At 50.0% G+C, this 19,382-nt stretch overlaps 1 protein-coding gene and 1 long non-coding RNA gene across 2 annotated transcripts in view; both read right to left on the bottom strand.

The window, feature by feature from the left end:
• Positions 1 to 157: 157 nt before the first annotated feature.
• Positions 158 to 9,070, bottom strand: LOC144938522 (uncharacterized). Its single transcript, XR_013637852.1, has 6 exons — positions 8,958 to 9,070; positions 7,013 to 7,066; positions 6,071 to 6,128; positions 4,186 to 4,235; positions 2,000 to 2,053; positions 158 to 206 (listed from the first exon to the last, which is right to left on the bottom strand). It is a non-coding gene; the product is annotated as an uncharacterized LOC144938522 (long non-coding RNA).
• Positions 9,071 to 10,867: 1,797 nt separating this feature from the next.
• Positions 10,868 to 19,382, bottom strand: part of LOC144938430 (collagen alpha-1(XXII) chain-like) — a 22,161-nt gene continuing 13,646 nt past the window's right edge. Inside the window, exons 6-12 of the mRNA XM_078866210.1 lie at positions 19,143 to 19,369; positions 18,316 to 18,486; positions 17,194 to 17,419; positions 15,799 to 15,922; positions 14,781 to 15,168; positions 13,337 to 13,414; positions 10,868 to 10,972 (exon numbers count right to left, since the gene is read on the bottom strand). Coding sequence (XP_078722336.1) covers positions 10,868 to 10,972; positions 13,337 to 13,414; positions 14,781 to 15,168; positions 15,799 to 15,922; positions 17,194 to 17,419; positions 18,316 to 18,486; positions 19,143 to 19,369 — 1,319 coding nt within the window. The remainder of the gene's footprint in view (positions 10,973 to 13,336; positions 13,415 to 14,780; positions 15,169 to 15,798; positions 15,923 to 17,193; positions 17,420 to 18,315; positions 18,487 to 19,142; positions 19,370 to 19,382) is intronic.

Here is a 19,382-nt window from a genome sequence, read left to right as displayed (position 1 = left end):
TTATGGCGGGGGAAAAGGGCACGGCGGTTGAGAAGGGGCTGTAAATGCTAAGAAGTGAGGCAAGCCCGGCTTTAAATTATTAAGCACAAGAAGGAAATTACCGTGATGGGGGAAAAAAAACACAACGTGAAGCGTAATTTCAGGCAGTTTACCTGGTCACCATCAGGCCCCAACTCTCCCTGGAGTCCAACAAAGCCCTTTGACCCCTAGAAAGAATAAAGCACAATGCATTATTTAGCGTCATTCCTAAAATCTGGGCATTGCTGCATTTGTCTTACATATGGAAAACGCTTGGGGGCATTCTTGGAAGTTCACTTTGACATTATATTCGAGTTTGAAAAGCGATTGTCCATATCGCCATAGGAGCAGCGTGCACTGCTGCATACACGCTATTTGTATTCATGAAGCGTCTGGACGTGGCTGCGTCTCAACAATGTGGAACTTTGTACGGCGGCGTCGTTAACGCAGCCGGATCTACAAGGGCTGCGCGGAAACGACCGAGAAATTTCGTGGAGGGAGGCAGCCGGAGGTGGCTCTGTCTGTGTCCGTTCACAAAGCAGGGACGGACGTGTGCCCCTTGGATGTTCAAGAGGAACAGGGATATGAGAACATCCGAAAGCCCAGATGCTCGATTCAGATTCTCAGGTTTATCCGTGAACCGTTGCGCGCGGTGGAATTGACCATTAAAAATTCGCTCGCTTTGAAAATCGCGCTTCCTTATGATTAAATTCGGACCTTCCGCGGTCAAATCGGGCATCATGAAAGATGCTCCATAGATCCGAGCGGCAAATTTTAAACGCTTGAAGAAAACGTGGGTAAAAAAAAGCAAAGCCAGATTGCGACGAATTGCGCTTTCGGCCATCGGAGGCGCGCGTGTCCACTGTTTCGGCGGGCGTGCGGCACGCGCATGGAAGCGGCGACATTAAGACCGTGCCTGCCGAAGGTTTGATGAATAAGGCTTCGCCTTCGTAGGGCTCACGCGAATTGAGAGGAACGCCTTTCCCAAAAGTTGGGCCATCAAACAGTTTGGTGCAACTTGCCTCTCGCGCACAACGCTGAACGGTAAAATCAGCGACGATATTTCACACGGAAACCGTGGCCCCTAACAGCGGCTCTCTCGAGCTCCCTCTAGCGGGGAGGGCCCTTCCGCCAGCATTGGCGCGAGCGGGCAATTGCGGGGCTGCACTTTTGTAGTTCTTCCGGTGCTCTGTCCCGTATCTGTATAACTACGTATGGCAGCCAAAATATGTTTGCATTGTAACTCCACCGAGGCATTTCTATTTTTATTTTACAACTGAGACATATTACTTCGTTGAATTTTATTTGTCCGTTGTTTTATTTCTTTCTTTCTTTCCAGTTTATGTATGTGTAACTCAGTGGGATTACGAGCTTTCGAGTGTGAAGTGAACACGTTGGTTGGCTTTTCTTTGTCCGCGCTGAAATAAAATCGTGATTTGATAACAGCCAGTCCGGGAAGTCCGTGGAGGGAAAAAACATCTTCACAACTATAAACAAACTGGTGCGTTTGTTTATTTTCCTAACAGTATTGCTCCACAATAGCAGCATAAGCGAAGTTTTTTTTTTGTTCAACAAAACAGTCGTGGATTGTTTTTTTGTTTCGCTGAATAGCACCCCTGCCGTGATGAGCGAGACCTCTTGCCAACGACACTTCTCTTGTCAACCCAGCAGTGTGTGTTGAACTGGCCTGCCTGCAGATGGGGGACTCAAAAAACGTCTAAACACGCTCGAGTAAAGGTGGACTGGTTTAAGCAAAAACGCTGCCAAATATTATCGGTCCGTAAAACTGTGGAGACACGAGCATTGATCTATTTTGCATGACGACAACAATGACACGTGCATTTGCATGCAGTGTCTAAAGGCAGTCGCATCGCAAGGCCCTTAAACGTAGAATAGAAACGTACTTTACGGTACAATCGGTGTAAGGCTCCAAACATTAAATTGTATTGAATGCAGAAGGGTTTCCTTTGCGCTGCCCTACCTTGTCTCCTTTTTTTCCAGTGAGACCCATAGGCCCAATTGGACCAGGATATCCCTACAGACACAGTTATAAAACACACATACACAAACACACACACACACACACACAAACACACACACACACAAACACACACACACACACAAACACACACACAAACACACACACACACAAACACACACACAAACACACACACACACAAACACACACACACACAAACACACACACAAACACACACACACACAAACACACACACAAACACACACACACACAAACACACACACAAACACTTAAGACGTATTGCAACGTCCACAACGGAACACAAAGCATCGCTTGCGCCTTGTTAATATTTCAGGTTGTTGGCCGCCAGCAGCCGGAAACACGACGGGGAAATGCGCGCGAGGATCCGAGTGGAAGCCGCTCACACAGCCCTTCTTGCTGGGCCTCATCCAGGGCACGTGGTCAACATGCCAATCGCACGCGACAATGAAAACCGAGCAGGGACTGGCCTGGGTTAGCGTTTCGATTCGGGGACCGCACAGCGCATGCCCTAGGCGTATGACTGCAACTGATGCGAGGTCCCCGGAAGGATGCGGTACAGCGATGGCTTCGGTCCACAGGGAGATTTGGTCCACTCAACGAGTTGAGTGCGTCTGTGGATTGATTTTATGGGTCTGGCCTTGGGTCTAATGCGTGTATGGGTTTCTCCAAGTGGTTTCCCCACACCAAGGTGAATATTCATGAATGTACTCGGCCAAACATCGCAGGGCAGGAGCATTATAAAAAAAAAAGCAGTTTGAAGACTCAATCAGGACTCATTTGTTAACGAGTGGCTTTTGAACCGAGGGTCAGTGATTCAGATGTATTTGTGAAATTCCAAAATCTACTCGGCTATGAGGTGGGCAGGAGATTGCAAGAACTGCAAGTGGGTTCCTAGTGCACCCGTGTGGATTTTCGAGGGTCGTTTACTCATAAGAGTCTACAGCATCCAAACCACTCTGTTGAAAAGGATCATGCCAAACATCCTACTGCCAAGCCTTGAGACTCAGTAAGTCGTATCTGGATAAAATTATATACGTCTATTTCTTCTTATTTTATGCTATTAAATTTGATATATTTTAGTGTTTATTTCGATGCAGGATGCTGCATTCTTCATGCTGAAAATACCAAAAACAATAATTTACGCGTCGAACAATTGACTATGTATGCTTTTAATAAATTATCTGGAAAGTTTGTGACAATTCACCTTGAGGTCAATAGAATGAGGCAAGAAACGAATAATAATTTAGATTTGTAAGGCGCATTTCATCCGTAGATACCAATTTGCCATGCGTGGAAAGCAGGAAATCAACGGAGACAGGATAGATGGCCAGAACTCGGGCTTAAAGGCCAATTTAAATCGGTGAGTTTTCAAGAGAGGCATCAATAGCTCTCACGGCTCAGTGGTAGAACACGAGACGGACGAAACAAGGGCGATGGCTCAAACAAGATGGAAACAAATTGATTCAGGAATCAAAACGTGACCCCCCCCCCCCCGAATGCCGACGATCTATCGAACTGCTGGGGGAATTGCATTCTTTCTTGTGAACTCACTTTGTTTGAATCAACACACACTCAGTGTTCAATAATGAAACACCAATAGCCAAACAAGGAAAATGAATGACGAATCCGCTTGCTCGGTCCGAGATTCAACGATGAACGGGACCCAACCTGCAAATTGGAGTTGTCTCAGGACCGGAAACGGTTAATAATTACATTAACAAATGTCTCGTGACATGCCAGGCGTGATGGGAGGACCGATACTCCATGGGTCACAACGATTCCATTTGACGATGCTTGCTATACCTGCCGGCAAAACGTCGGAAAACATTGAGGCGGTAATACATCGGCACGTTTGTTCATCACGTGGAAACTTTTTTCACTGGGCGTGTCTGGGGGGAGGAGGCTTTAAGAAGCACGTTTTTGCTCGCGGGGGTGATCTGACCCCGACGAACTATGAAGAATCTGAATACAGGTGGCCAAACCCTGCTTCCTATCGCGTGTATTGTTGTACGTACGTATGTTGGCGCGACTGTTGTTGTTTGTTGTTGCTGTTGTCACTTCAAATTATTACTGCCATTGGGATGGCTTAGCTAACAGCGCACCGCGGCCTCCGTGAAGAAACAAGTTCGCAGCCGCCACTTCATTACCTTGGGTCCTTGGGGTCCCACCTCACCAGTAGCGCCGAAGCCCCCTTGCTCTCCCTGCAGTAAACAATCGGGCAAATAGACAGAGAGACAGATAAATAAACAACCCCTCAACCGATTGAAACCAATACTCGGGGCTACGGAGACAAATGAAGAAAGCGACGACATTTATTGAGCGATAACAGACGCAGGGTCCGCAGAGATCTGGAAAACGCAGACGCGGAAAACTTTCGAAATTAAATTTGCAAGTGGCAATGCAAGGCACAGAGGTAGCACGCCACACGCAACTGTGTGCGTTGACAATGAAGGTGATTTTTTTTTAAGTTAGATAGCGCATTTATAAATGTGTCGTTCACCCGCCACAACCCGACCCAGGCAATTAGTAAGGTTTGTCACGTAAACCAAACGAGCCAAATTAGTTACTACTTCAACACACCGGTGTGTTGGAGAGCAAATCCACAACATTCAGAATTTGGGTACGACGTTTCGCTGGCGGGTTAACGACGCATTTATACTTACGAGATCTAACCTAAAACAGCTTAATTCTGAATAATATTGGCAGCGAAAACCTTACGTGTCAAACTGCGTGTGTGCGTGCGTGTGCATGCATGCGTGAGTCAGGCTGCATTCTCAACTGCTTTTAATGTATCGATGCAGTATGTATATAGAGAGGGAGGACTGATAAGGACTTCGATACCAATATTTAATTCTATCAGCCTAAAGGCCTACATTCTAGATTTGAAGCTTTCGTGACTGCAAGGATTCATACTCTTAGGTTTTTTCGGTAAAGTCACGTAGGTAAAAAATAAAATAATAAAGATAATATGAATAATAATATAAATAAAATAATAAATAACTGATGATAAAATAATGATGGTTGAGATTGATTTCTCATTTTATTTATATTGTTATTTAAATTTGTTTTTACCTACTTGACTTTACCGAAAAAAACCTACGAGTATAAAGGCCTACATTGCTTTAAGTCTCCTGTGAAACATTCACACATGTACGATCTCTACCATCAATGAAACAAGTAGTCTTCTTCCTATGGGGTGTGAGGCTACAGCCAAGAAAAAAACGAGCAAAGTCTGCTACTGATAAATAGCACAAGATGAACAAATTGTACCAGTCTTAGTGCTGTAAAAAAAAACTTGGATGCTTCCCAGATTTTTTGATCGATCCGAATTCATTGGATGATTCTCAAAATGAATTAGTCGTTCCTAACTGATCTGAAATCTTATGATGTCATAGGAAGTGACATCACTTTTGCCTTCTTTCCTGCCGAAAGTGCCATTTATCAAAGTAATTTCTACGACACGCAAACTTTACTTTTGCTTAAATCATCATAAATTAAACAAGTTTACATTGCATTCGTTTTGATTTTAGAGAATCTTTCCGTAAAAATTGTCAAATGTCTTTTAATAAATATAAACATTTTAAAAATTATTACAGTGTGTGCATGAGCAATGAAACCTATTCACATGTATCACATTTTAATCCCCAAAATGTAACAAAATTCCAAAAAGGCCTCAAATATTTAATTGGATAAACTTGATCTTAAAATTAATTGCAAGCATACATAAAGTGTTGCCTTTACGCATTTGCAAGCTTCACTTTCAAACAATATTTTTTCCCATCAAAAGAGGCTCTAATAAAGAAGAGAGGCATTAGGGTCGTTGGCCTGCAGCGCACGTAACGCCGGATTGCGACTAGCCCTTGCTCGGTGATCATCAGCAAGGCACGATCACTCGCGTGCACACCTCGGGCGATGAGCATGAACGAGCAAATGCGGGGGTGGGGGGTGGGGGGGGTGGGATTTGTGTCCGGTGGGAACACAGCGCCCACAAAGACGACTGAACACACGGGCGAAGCCAAGGAGGAAAGCAACTTGCCGTGAGGCCACCGTCTCCGGTTCTCCCCCGGGCTCCTTGAAAGCCTCGGTATCCCTGCGGGAGAGACAGAGAGGGAGAGAGAGAGAAAAAAGAGAGGCGAAAAAAAAGCGATATAAATAAATACCAGGGAATATAATTAAAATATGTACCGAAAAAAAATCACTCATTTCACTCCTTAAATTAAATTCTGCCCATTTTCGCGAGTCATCAAGAGCTGGCATATATATAAAACCCAAACACATTTGCATAAATTATCACAAAACTGTCCAACGGCCCAGAAATAAATGAAATCCCAGTTCAGAGAGGTGATTATGCAGATTTTCATTGCCCCTCATTACTAAACATGAGGTTGATGGACCCATTAAGGGTCATGTACCTTGAACAAAATTATTTAACTTTTAGTTGCATTAAACTTGTATCGTCAAATTATTTAAAAGCACCACCATTACCTTCAGTAATAAATTTGGTGTGAGAGCATTCAACAGAACCCGCTTCTGTCTACGTTTCTTTAACGTCCCATTAACGAAACAGAGTTAGGATGTTACCCCGCACCAAAGCCTCTAAACCTGGCTCTGTACCAAACCCCAACTATTACAACCGGCCCCTGTGACGTCCAGATTGCCATAATCCAGTTGTCAAACCGCCATCCGCACGCGAACAAATGACTTTTGTTCCCCAGGCGCTTGGGTGGAGCCGTCCCGAGTTCGATTCCAGGCCACGGCTAACTTCGGCGGCGAGGTGATAGCCTAAACCGGTCCTGCCTCCTCCCCACCACACCTTTTTACCAGCCCTACACTGACCAGCATGGTCAAGTATCGTGATATATATCCGATTCTGCTCAGGATGTTCTCTGGCATGGGTGTGTGTCGCAAGGGCTCTCCGCAAGAGCGCTGAATGGATTCGTCGCTTCGGGGCACGACGCTGGTTCCTGTGCTTACCGCTCGACCTTGCTTCCCGGGGAATCCAGATTCTCCCTTGTTGCCTTTTGGACCCTGGTTTCAAAGTAAAAAAAAACATGAAACAAATGGTGAAATATGCGAACGGCACAAGGGTGCAAATCATGCTGCTAAAACGATGACGACAGGAACAAGGAGAGCACACAAGTGACGTCATCACATCTACCCCTCTTTCAGGAACGTAACAGGAGGATTTCTCCACAAATCTGGCTGTCGCCTGATGAAGCAGGTTGTAGTTACTGGCAACACATGGTACTCAGATTGTTAATGTTGTGACTTTGCTCTCCAACACACCGGTGTGCTGTACTAGTGACGAATTGGCACGTTCTGTTTACGTGACAAACCTTACTAATTGGCTGTGTCGGGTGGTGGCGGGTTTAACGACACATTTATATATTCACGCGATCTAACCCCCCCAAAAAAACACCTGTATCATGGATGTAATAGATGTGTTTGTTAATCTTGTGATGCTCAGAGCTGTTGAGTATCAAGCAAAACAACATTTTGTAAATGAGAGCAAAGGCGAGTTGAATATCTCCCAGGGGACACGCTGCACACGAACTGCATGCCAATGAGGTGACAGGATGACACTGAAGGCACACGCGTTTTTACCGCTCGAAGGCTGGTTGTGACGACGACGACGAGCGATATCATATTTTCCCTTTGGTTTGAATAATTTTATATCCGGCCCAAAGCTTGCGCAAGAAAACAACCGTACATAAACATTCGTCTGTGGAAATGCACTCTGTGTACGTCGATGTGTGTGTGGTCAGCTAGTCGACCCATGCCCCTTGGGGAGTGGTGGTGTAGCGGTTAGCGTGCTGCCATACGAACCTGGCGACCCGGGTTCGATTTCCGCTCACGGCTAACACCAGTGACAATTACCTGAACCTGTCCTGGGCCTCCCCTAGGTTGACTCAGCCTCAAATGAGTACCCTGTGTGGTGTGTAAACATCACCACTAGGGAGACAAAGGCGGCCGGGCGTGGTGTTGGCCACCCACCCCCTCACGTGCCGTGCCGGCCTTCACAGGTGCTCCTCACTAACACCACTTGCCCCAACAATTTTTTAAGGCTATACGGGGGGGATCTTTGCCTTTGCGTGCGATCAGCCAGTCAACCCATGCCACCTGGGTCTGTCCCGTGACCTCTTGCCAGCGAGCCTTCGACACTTCACGTGGCCTCGAAGCGCACCTAGCCTGGCACAAGCGCGCGGTGACATCACCGCGGCGAATGGCGACTATTGTTGTTGTTGTTGTGCAGTGCTTGGGCCTCGACTAATTGTTGAATGAGCCACGTGGCGCGGTCGGTAAATATCAGCACTGGGAAGAAAAAGGCGGCTGTGGGTGGTGCCCTTCACGGTTACTCGCGTATACAGCTAACCTATTTCTACCCAAAATGTGCTACCATGCCGTTTGAATTCACCATACGTGTGGCTATCCAGTCGGACATGGGACAGCGTTGTGTGTGCAATATGTGTGTACTATGTGTGTACTGTGCGTCGGTACTGTGTGTGTGTGCTACTCGCGCAGTTTCACTTTGCGTGCTCTTTGTTCGGAACGCATCTACTACTACGACTACCACATAGAGCGAGATGTCAACCTGTGTACGCATGGCTAAAACAGCGCATTTCACATCCGTCCTAAAATTGCTACCTCTAAACTACTAAAGACTGGGGACGCAATGTGGAAACAAGAATATATCACACGGTGCATTATAATTATCATGATTATTACTACGCAACCGACAACAACAAAAAACCCAGGACTTTTCGCGTCGCAATGAGCCGTCCCGAGGCTTTCCTAGCGATGCCTACACCACATGAAGAGGGCGATCTAGGGAACACGTTTTTTGTTTGTTACAGCTGGCAATACCGCTCATTCCGACGCGTGTGATCGCGCGCGCGTGCGTGATTGCGCGTGCGAATGCCTTTGTCCCAGGAAACCCCGGCTGTCCAAGGCGTCCGATCCGGCACGTGCAAGGCTCGGCTGCCGGCGCGGGCTGCGGCGACGGGAGCGGAGGTGGCGTCGGAACCACGAGGACCCGCGGGGCGCACTGGAGAGGGGGGGGGCGAGGGTAACGAAGCGGGCGTCGTGAGAGAACTCAAAGCAAGCGTGCAGAAGAAGGCAGCACCTCACGATGGCGGGGTTGGAGAACCACTTCAAGATGGTAATAGTAATCTGTGCGGTGGTGCGTGCGCGTGTGTATTAGAAAAGTCTCATCAGGCATGTAGATGATCAATCGGTAATAATGATATGAGAGTAATTAATCTGTTTACACAGAAACGTCTCGCCAGAGACTTAGTAATTATTTCCGAAACTTTTACTGGATTTGAAGAGTGTGACAAAAGATTTGTTTGTTGATGCATGCATTTTCACACTTTTCGTTTATTAAAATTATTAATGATATAAATAAAACGCTGCTTTGGGATAATTACTTTTTAATCAACTCCCCGTGCGAGTATTACTGTGCGTGGGAGCCGACTGCTGGGCGGCACAAATTAAACTCGCGCACGGACAAAAGAAAATCAAACAACCGCTTAACGCATGCGTCGAGCGACGACAACAACAGCAGCAACAACAGAAAACACAACACTCGACGTGAATTTCACGTGCGTTGAATCGCTTCGGGTGTTTTTTTTTAAACGCAGGTCAAGCCTCAATAAGCCTCACACACGTGCGTGAGAGTTGAACACCGGTTGCCGTGTCGTTGGGATGGTCCCTGCCAACGCTAGCCGCGCACAAATTGTGGATGCTCACGCGTGTGCGTGTGCGTGCGTGTGCATGTCCGTGTGTGTGCAGGAGAGGGCACGAGATGCGCAACTTACCCTGGTGTCAATCTGAAACGGAGACACACAGGACAACAATAACAAAAAAATATATATATTAACAAAAAGATCAGCAACGGATAGTTTTTTTTTCGTACTATCACTGTTGCGCGACAATTATTATTTTACAATTATTATAATTCCTGCAGACACGGAAGCTTCAAATCAAGTTTTAATTAGTATTATTTTATCCGCGTCCTCAAGCGAGAACGCCTGCATGCAGCCCAAAGGACGACACACGGCTGAGGGTGCACGACTCCAGCCCCCGACCACTACGACACCCCCCACAGAGATCCGATGGAATTTCCACGATTCTACAACGTGACGATTCCATTCTAGATTTTTTCTCTTTATTTTTGTTAATACCAGTGAGTCAAGTGTAACGCGTAGTAGGCTATCGCGACCAGTATTATCCGTAATAGATTTTTTTTTTGGGGGGGGAAGGTTAGATCGAGTAAATATAAATGTTGTGTCGTTAAACCCACCACCACCACCACCCGACGCAGCCAATTAATAGGGTTAGTCCCGTAAAACTAGTTCAGCAACACCAGCGTGTTGGAGAGTAAACCCACGACATAAGTAAAATGTAGAGCCCTCTAGCGGCTACCGGGGGTCCCGTGAACAAGTGGCATGCAACGAGTGAGAATATAACGTCACGTGATTTAAAGCTTTCGTGACCGCAGGAATTCATACTCTTGGGTCTGTCGGTAAAGTCGCGTTAATAAAAACAAATAATAGATCGTCTTCACCTGAAGACGATTGCTTGTGCTGCGATAGAAACGTCGTGATCTATTATTTTTTATTTACGTAACTTGAACGAAAGACCTAAGAGTATGAGCAACGTCACGTGTTTCAGGTTTAAATTTGTTCCCAAACTTTGCTCCTCGCGACCCACGGCCACGCTACGTTTTTCCCCTCCGCTGACCAATTTACTCTCTCCATTCAAATACAAATTTCACTCAATGCACGCAACACGCGCCCGATGTTTGACCGGCGCGTGCGACGTGATGCGCTAGGGCAATTCCCCACCGTCCGCGTTTGATGGAGCACATTCGCTCACGAAGATCGAAAATCTGGGCGCGTGCATGCTCCGCGTGACGCGTGTAGAGTCGATTGCCTAGTGCGTCACGTGGGCCGCTTTCATCAATCATCAGGCGTGTGCAGCGTGGAATGAGTTAATTTGTACTGTGTTTGAAAGGGAGGTCAATTGGTAAAGGGGAGTAAATGTTGGAAAGTGGAAACGCCTGATGACCTGATGGATGTATCATGGCTGGAAAGGTGGATTTCAATCAATGAATCTCCACGTGGTTACACGACTGCTCGATTCCTGTTTGTCTCATTTTGGACCGCATCATGTCTGAATATTTTTGTTTGTTGATCACACTTTGCACAGTGGTTGTCCACGCCTTAGCCTACATAGTGACGTGGCCAAATTATTTGCATTAATCGCTAAGTAATAAAATTTCACTCGCATCTATCGGGAGCGCGACATTTTTAGCCGATACATCAGCGCATTGCCACGTGCTCGGTTGAATCAACGGTCGTCTGCGTTTGCACGAATCATCATCGATTCTCACAAGCGCCGCCGCCACCTCGGAGGTACACAAAAACCCTGGACGATTCACGGAAAGAAAAAAAGAATTCCTCGCAAGGACAAACGAGGGGAAAAGTGCACGAAAATAAATTGTCTTGAGTAGCGCGTTATATTACGCAACTGACAAATGCCAGAACTTGCAATGTCCCACACTACCGATTAGCACGGCTGGTGCGTAGAAAGTTCAACATATATACCTACATACTTCCCGGGAAGACTTGCAGACGTCGCAGAAGAGCTACCTCCTCAATAAAAAAAGGTGAATTCTGGGAAAACCAGAACGGGTGGCAACCCCACTTCTTACCGGCACAGGGCTAATGCTCGTATCGTGAAAAGAATAATAGTTTTTTTTACATTGACTAATCGATGCACGGTTACATTCATGCGCAGAGCTAACCCAATGCAGAGGTGGGGGGGGGGGGGGAGTGTTCACTGCTGTTGCTCAACCAAGATGACGAACCCGAGTCTGGGCCAACGCACGAGTGAATCTCGTCTGTCGGGGAGGCCAACTTCACACAGCGGGGAGGGGGCCAGGCAGCTGCCAATGGGACCGTGGGATTCATTAAGGGGGGAGTCGGAGAGAGGGCAAGCTGGGACCAACTGCAGACGTGAACTTTGGATTCTTAACACAGTGTGCTTCAAAAAAATGTTAACACTTATATGAGACTTTAGTTTTTAATGAAAAGAGAAGGGGTAATACACTGTAACATGATAACAAATGTAAATGTTAATAGCTTAAAAAAGTTCAAAGAGTCTCCACTTGTTCGCCAACATTGTCAACGCGTTCCTGGAATCTTCTCCAGGTGGTCTCCAGAGCTCGGAGGCAGCACATTTCTCGTGACACTGTTGCAAATTCTCAGAAGTGTTCACATTTTTTTTTAAACCACGCTGTATAGTGGCAACCCGTGGTGGTAACCGACAAGGCGAGTGGCCAGCCCTTTCCTTGGTCCTTCCCCGGCTGCTTTGGATTAGCACGGTTGGCTACGTACGGTGAGAAAGAAGTTCAGCACACGCACCCACCTGCGATGAATGGGGAGGCCTCCATCTAAAGCAGTGGGTTGACGTGGGGCCCGAGTAGTGTTATTGATGTCGAGTCGGAGAGGTGAGTACGCACGTGTGCGTGTTCAACTCCTCTCCTTGTCTTACAATAAAAGCGTTGCCCCTAAGTGAGTAGGGGGGTTGAGCCCAAACCACCAGCCCTCTCCCCTGCCCCGAGGGCACCTGGCCTCGGGGTTTGCTGTCCGCGGAAGATCTGTAACCCCCCCCCCTACCCTCTACCACGTCGCTCGTGCTCATGTGCGCGTTGAACTTCTTTCACGCCGTACGTAGCCAAGGGGCTGTCCGTAAATGACGTCACGCGATTTTGGATGATTTTTGATTTTTGACCCTCACCCCCCCCCCCCTAGTCACACGGCGTCACAAAAAGTCAGAGCCCTCCCCCTCAAATATGACGTCACAAAGCTCTGTCCTCCCCCCCTAAAAATATAAAACATGCTTCAAATCGCTTTAAACTATTGTCATTGTAGTGCGTATTTAATGTGGCGCTGCACTCTGATGTTGTAGGAGAAAACATTTATTAAAAAGTATATTTAATTAAGCAGAACGTGTTGTTTATATTTATTTAAAGTTGCGCATTTTGATGTGACGTCACATTTCTCAAACCCCCCTCCCCCCCCCCCGTCGTCACACATCGTCACAAATGCCTGAACCCCCCCCACCTCTAGGTGCGTGACGTCATTTATGGACAGCCCCCAACCGTGCTAATCGGAGGTGCGGGTGGGAAGGACGGCAAACTGAACGGTGCTTTGTCCCCCGGCCTCTTGTTGAATCAAAACAATAATTATTACGACTACAACAAAAGCAGCCCCAGCGGCGGTGCTGACTCACCACGTTCGGCAGTTCGCAGCAGACCTCCAGCGAGGCCCTCTCGGGATCGCAGTACACCTGCAGCTGCTGCACGTCGATCTGCAGCCAGACACGGTCGGACACGCGATCGGGCGTCAGGTCGCAAAACCAGACGACGTCGCAACTTCATCGGCGTGCAGACATTTTTTGTTGACGCTGAGCTGTGAAGCTATTTTTTTGTTTCCCCCCCGAAGGATGTCCAGTAGGGGGCACGGGGTCAGATCGTTACAACGACAAACAATACAAAAACACGACAAGAGTGCAAAGTATAGAAAAGATAAGCAAATCAATATAAGAAAAAAAAAAGTAAAATACATTTATTTAATTTTTTATGTTTATTTTATAAAAAAAAAAAATTAATTTGTTACTTTTATTATTTTTTACCTACATGACTTTACCGAAAGAACCAAAGAGTATGGATCCTTGCAGTCACGAAAACTTCAAATCTAGAATGTAAGCAAATCACTGAACCACCTCTGTCGCCCAGTCCTCCGCTGTGCTCCTCAATCAGCCCAACCATCCGGCCACCAGACCTCTGCCCTTACCTCCCTTCACTTACAATCCTCATCCATGCCCAGCCGTAGCACCTATCTATCTTGCCACGTTACGCCTGTGCCCTATACCTGCCGCTGTCTCTCATCCACGTTGCACCCATCTGTCACCTTCGTTCATTATCACACTCCACCTTATTCCTCCTTCACTACCCCTTGCGACATCACGTGGCTCCATTCCCAGCCCCTGTCCCTCCATCCCTTCCGTCACCTACCTCACTGACAGCCGCTCCACCCCACCCGTTGCTCCCCGTTTGCCCAATTTGTCTACCGCCGTCGGTTTGCGTTGTAAAGCGCCCTAGAAAGGGCGTTGATACATTCTAAATAGAATAGAATATCGATTCTAAATGTGAAAGGAAAAACTGGAGGACCAGGAAAAAAATCCACACGACCGCGGGCAGAGAGAGAGACATGCAAACTCCAAATATACATCAGGCACCAGGGTCAGGATCGAACCCACGACCTCCTGTATACCATGTGAGGTAGTTAACATCTCACCACCATGGCACCCCATATATGAAAGCAGTCACAGTGACAGTGGTGCCAGCTGCCGCTGCTGCAGAAGATGACCCCGCTGAGCATCATCGAGGCCTCCTGAGCAGTTTAGCTGGGACACTGGCGAGCAGGTCTCGGGGTTGGCTGTCAAAACTCAGCCGGTAAGGCCTCATTGAGCTCAGCAGCTCTTTAAACATGGACGGCCACAGCCCAAGAGGCGCGGGTGGTGGCAGCAGTCGCCACAGGACATCATTGCGGGCTGGCAATGTGCAAGCTAACCATCGCAAAACCAACAATCGTTGAGATCTTTCCCCTCCGTGTAGCTGTCGAGCCAATCGGCCTGAACCCCGACCGACGTGCCGGCGGGGCGCGCGACGAACCGGAACGGTCGACCCGTCGGCCCGGCGCGCGACGACGGTGGTGCCGCCTTCGACGACCGCCTCGTCCCTCGCTTCGGACACGTCGGACGCGCCGGCTGCGCGGCAGTCCACGAGCAGCGCCACCCGGCCGTGGCGCGACGACAGCGCCAGCTTGTGCCACTCGCCGTCGAAGAGCGCGTCCAGCTGGCCGAAGGTGTGCCTCCCCGAGCGGCGCGACGAGAACTCGACGGAGCGCGAGGGGCCGTCGACGAGCAGCGAGGCCTGCTCCTCGCCGTCGGGCGAACGCGCCGACCACAGGCTCCAGGGCGCCTCCGAGTTGACCGCGATGGGCAGACGCAGCGTGGCCACCAGGGCGAACTCGTTGGGCAGCCCGAACGGGTGGAGGGACCTGAATCGAGCGGTCAGATGAAGCGACAACGATGGAACCGGCGCTTTAGCGATAGGTTCACAGGCCACCTTTCCCACGGCCACCTTTCCCACGGCCACTGGGAATATGACCCACCCCCCCCCTCCGCCCGGTTGCGCCTGGGATTCCCATTGGGTGCCTTGATCAGGGTCCAGCCCGCAGCAGTAGAAGCTGGGCCATAGGAGAAGTGTCACGTGCCAAACATCATCACCAATGTTCAATTTATGGCGGTGAAGTTGGCATTGGCGGTCGGGGATGTGGCATAATGAACTAATTTCTCTGTTGTGATGTTTTTTGTTGTTGTTCGTGCCGTTTCTTCTTTGTTGTTTAAAAACAATGTTCTTATGGGTTTTATTTTGCTAGGTAGTTGCTATACGTAAGATGTGGCCATTATATATAATTAATGTACGGCGTTGTGGGATACAATTAGCATGAATGACGCTCTCTATAGTAAAAATATTAATTTTATTATCAGAAATGTGTTGAGTTTTTGTTTTATTTGCGGACTGGTGACCGGAGGTTGTGGGGGACGGGGGTCAGAGGGGAGAAACGGGGGGTGGGGGGGGTAGCTGGGGGTGAGTGAGTGCGGGCGAGCGAGCGAGCGGCATGTACACGGTGTCCTTGATGAGGCTGGCGGAAGCGTCGAGGTGGAACGCGGGATGATCCGAGGAGCTTCCCTCCACCGACGTCACTCCAGGAGCCGTCGCCAGACCGAACTCCTTCACCAGGTCGGTCCCTGGGGCGATAAGATGTTGGAAGAAAGAAAAAAAGAAGAAACGAAGCAACAAAGTGAACGCTAAATCAGGTGCCGAAGTAGAGCGATGTACTACGGGTGCCTTTCAATAAGCCAGAAGGCTTTCAATAGATCTACAAGGTCGGTAAAAAAATTGTGCAGTGGTTTGAACATGACCCTGTAATCGAACTCAGGTCACCGGGTTCATAGCGCGGTGAGCTGACCAATGAGCAGCCTCGATTATTGAGCTCGCGATACACGGCTTGGATCGGAGCACGTAAGAGTCGAGTGGTTTTTTATTTATTCCGTCCACGTTGTATGTGAATGGGTTCAAGTCACCCCTGCAGTCACTAAAGGCACGAACATTCGCAACGATGTTAAACAAAATAAAAATGAATCAACTCCTCAATGCCATTGAGAGAGGCGCTTACATATTTGCTGTTTGCTTATGTTTGAATGGTAATTTGACACGGGAGCCTACACCGATTTGTTACTTCTCAAATAGACCGAGGCGTGTGCGATTTAATGAATCGCCCTTCATTTGCATACATTTACATCAACCAATTCACTAAAAGTGTTCAACTTCACCCCGAGGCATGCGGGGCTTCAAAAGCCAAAAAACTCAACTTTGTCATCGCGAGTTAAACCAAATCCCCCCCGCCCCTCCCCCCGCCACCACACACACACCCTCATTAAAACGCGGCCCTCATTAACGGCACACATTTGCCCATCAGCTCATTAATAAAGACGTTTGGCTATTTAAATATGCATTAAGGGCCAGCTTGGCGAGCACTCACGCTGCGTGCGTGCGTGAGGATAATGATGGGGACAAGTCCTTAATCCCTGGGCTTCACGTCGCCTGCGCATTGCTGGGGCTTCGCAATGTTTGCCCACTTCCTTCGCGGAAATGCAATTAATAATAATTAACACTATTATTATTATCATTTGAAATGCTCGCTCGCAAAAGCCTCGTCAGGAAGTATCTTCCGTCGGGAGATTTTGCCCCGACGATTCCGTTGGAAGCGGGCGATCGTCTTTTAGCGTCGGTGCCGCGCGTCGCTCGGCGCGGCGTCCGACGTTTCGCTCCCGCGTGCCGGGGCCTTCTTCAGTAACCGCGGCGTTTATAACCGATGGAATGTGCCCCTCTGACCCTGTGCGGTGTCTCACGACGGCGCTCGCATTTAGGCGCCGCGTAAATCCACGCGTGATTGCGTTTCACTCGCATCGGGCGCACGCGCGTACTGCGGCGTCGGCGTCGTCGGCGCGGGTCTCACCGGGCACGCCGTCGCGTCCCGTGGCGCCCAGGCACGAGAGGCCCTCGCAGATCTTGCGCACGATCTGCACGCGCAGCTTGGAGAGCAGCTCGAAGTCGTCCACGTGGTGCATGTAGACGCTGGACGGCTTCGACGCGATCGCGTCCAGCTCCGACACGTCCACGCTGTCCGTGACGCCGAGGGCGAACACCAGGATGCCGTCCTCGTGCGCCGCACGCGCCGAGTCCTGGACGCGCACGCGTGAACACAGCGGCAGATGTCGGCCGGCCGGGTGAACGTGTTCACCAAGCGACGAAGAATTTGTAGTCCCGGGGTTACGGTGAGTGGCTGGCGAGTGGCTGTGCAGTCGAGCGGGTGAATGAGTGCCGGCGAGGCGGAATCAGAATCATCGTGACATTTATCCTCGAGGAATCCGATGAGCTACGAAGCTTTTTTTTCCCAGATGCGCAGTCGTGCGGGCAAGTACCGGAATTTAGGCGAGTGAGCGAGCGGGTGAGCGCAGGTCAGTGAACATGGCTGCCGTGGTCACCAGAGCCAAGACCATCGGTCTCATTATCCCACACCGACATCCAACAAGCTTCTACAGGGGCTAACGAACGGCTGAATCGCCTCGACAGTCACTTTATTTTCATTTTTTCAAATATTTTATTGTTATTATTTTTTTCTATCTACGTGACTTTACCGAAAGAACCATAGAATGAGAATCTTCACACGGCTAACGTTGCTAAACTTGACCTTGCCATACAAAAGTGGAGGAAGATGGTGATTCCGGGCAACGAGCGATCGCGGGGTCAGACTTGCGACTCGCGAGCGAGCGGACGAGTAGCGGGACAATTGGCTGAGGGCGGACGAGCGAGAGAGTGTGGGCGAGCGCGGTGGCGGTGGTGGCGGCGCCGGTGGCGGCGGCGGTGGTGGTGGCGGCGGCGGTGGCGGTGGTGGTGGCGGTGGTGGCGGTGGTGGCGGCGGCGGTGGCGGCGGCGGTGGTGGTGGCGGCGGCGGTGGCGGTGGTGGTGGTGGTGGTGGTGGCGGTGGCGGTGGTTGTGGTGGCGGTAGCGGTGGTGGTGGTGGCGGTGGTGGTGGCGGTGGCGGTGGCAGCGGTGGTGGTGGTGAGCCGCGCCGTACCTTGACGTCATCGGCGGAGCGGCCGTCCGTCATGACGATGGCCACGCGGCGCACGCCGAGGCCCTTGGGTCGCGCCCCCTCCTCGGGGCTGAAGCTCTTCTCGGTCATGTGGCTCAGCGCCTTGCCCGTCACGGTGCCCTCCTCCATGTAGCTCATGCGCATCACGGCCGCCTGTGCGGCGGCGACAACAATTCATTCAATTTGACACGCAGGCTCTCATCGGGTAACGGTCAACGACGTTCACCGTCGTCATCGACACCGTCGGACAGGGTCCACCCACCCACTGCTGGACGAAGGCCTCCATAACCCCCCCTCCCCTAACCCCCCCTCCCCTAACCCCCCCTCCCCTCACCCCAAACCAAAACTGCCGCCACCTCTCGCGGCGATCCTGCGATGAAACGATCCTCCGAGGACCAGCGCACGCGGGGGGATTCATCGCTCCGTCTCCCATCGCGGCGGTCGTGATTTCAGGAGCGCTCCCCCCCTCTTTGGCTGCCCCCCCCCCGGTCACGAGTGTCGACCGCCGGCCACCGCTCCTCCCAGTGATGCGTGGCCGCCCCCCTTATTGTTCTTGCGACAATAGTTTCCCGTTACGAAAAAAGCCCTCCCCCACCCACCCCGTTTATTAACCCAGGAGATAAGAACAAACTAAAAAAATCATCCTCCAGAATTGGCATCTCTTCACCACCCCCCCCCCCAACGTCCCCGCCCGAGCGACGCAGCGGGCCCCAGCAGTGCGGGGGGCAAGTAAGCGAGCGAGTGAGTGAGTGAGCGAGCGAGTGAGTGCGTGAGTGAGTGAGCGAGCGAGCGAGCGAGTGCGTGCGCACCTTGACAGCCTCCTTGGAGTCGTACTCGCCCAGCGTGAACTCGGTGCGCACGCGGCTGCTGTATTGCACGACGGCGACGCGGGTCGCGCTGGGCCCCACGCTGAACGAGTCGACGAGGGCGTTGACGAAGTGCTTCACCTTGACGAAGTTGTGCGCGAGAACGCTGCGCGAGCCGTCCAGCACGAACACCAGGTCCATCGGGGTCGCGCGGCACAGATCGTGCGAGGCTGTGGAACGACG

This window comes from Lampetra fluviatilis, chromosome 22 (assembly GCF_964198595.1).
Source record: "Lampetra fluviatilis chromosome 22, kcLamFluv1.1, whole genome shotgun sequence".
Taxonomy (NCBI): domain Eukaryota; kingdom Metazoa; phylum Chordata; class Hyperoartia; order Petromyzontiformes; family Petromyzontidae; genus Lampetra; species Lampetra fluviatilis.
Note: the sequence above shows the minus strand (reverse complement) of the source record. Positions and strands in the feature narration are given on the sequence as shown.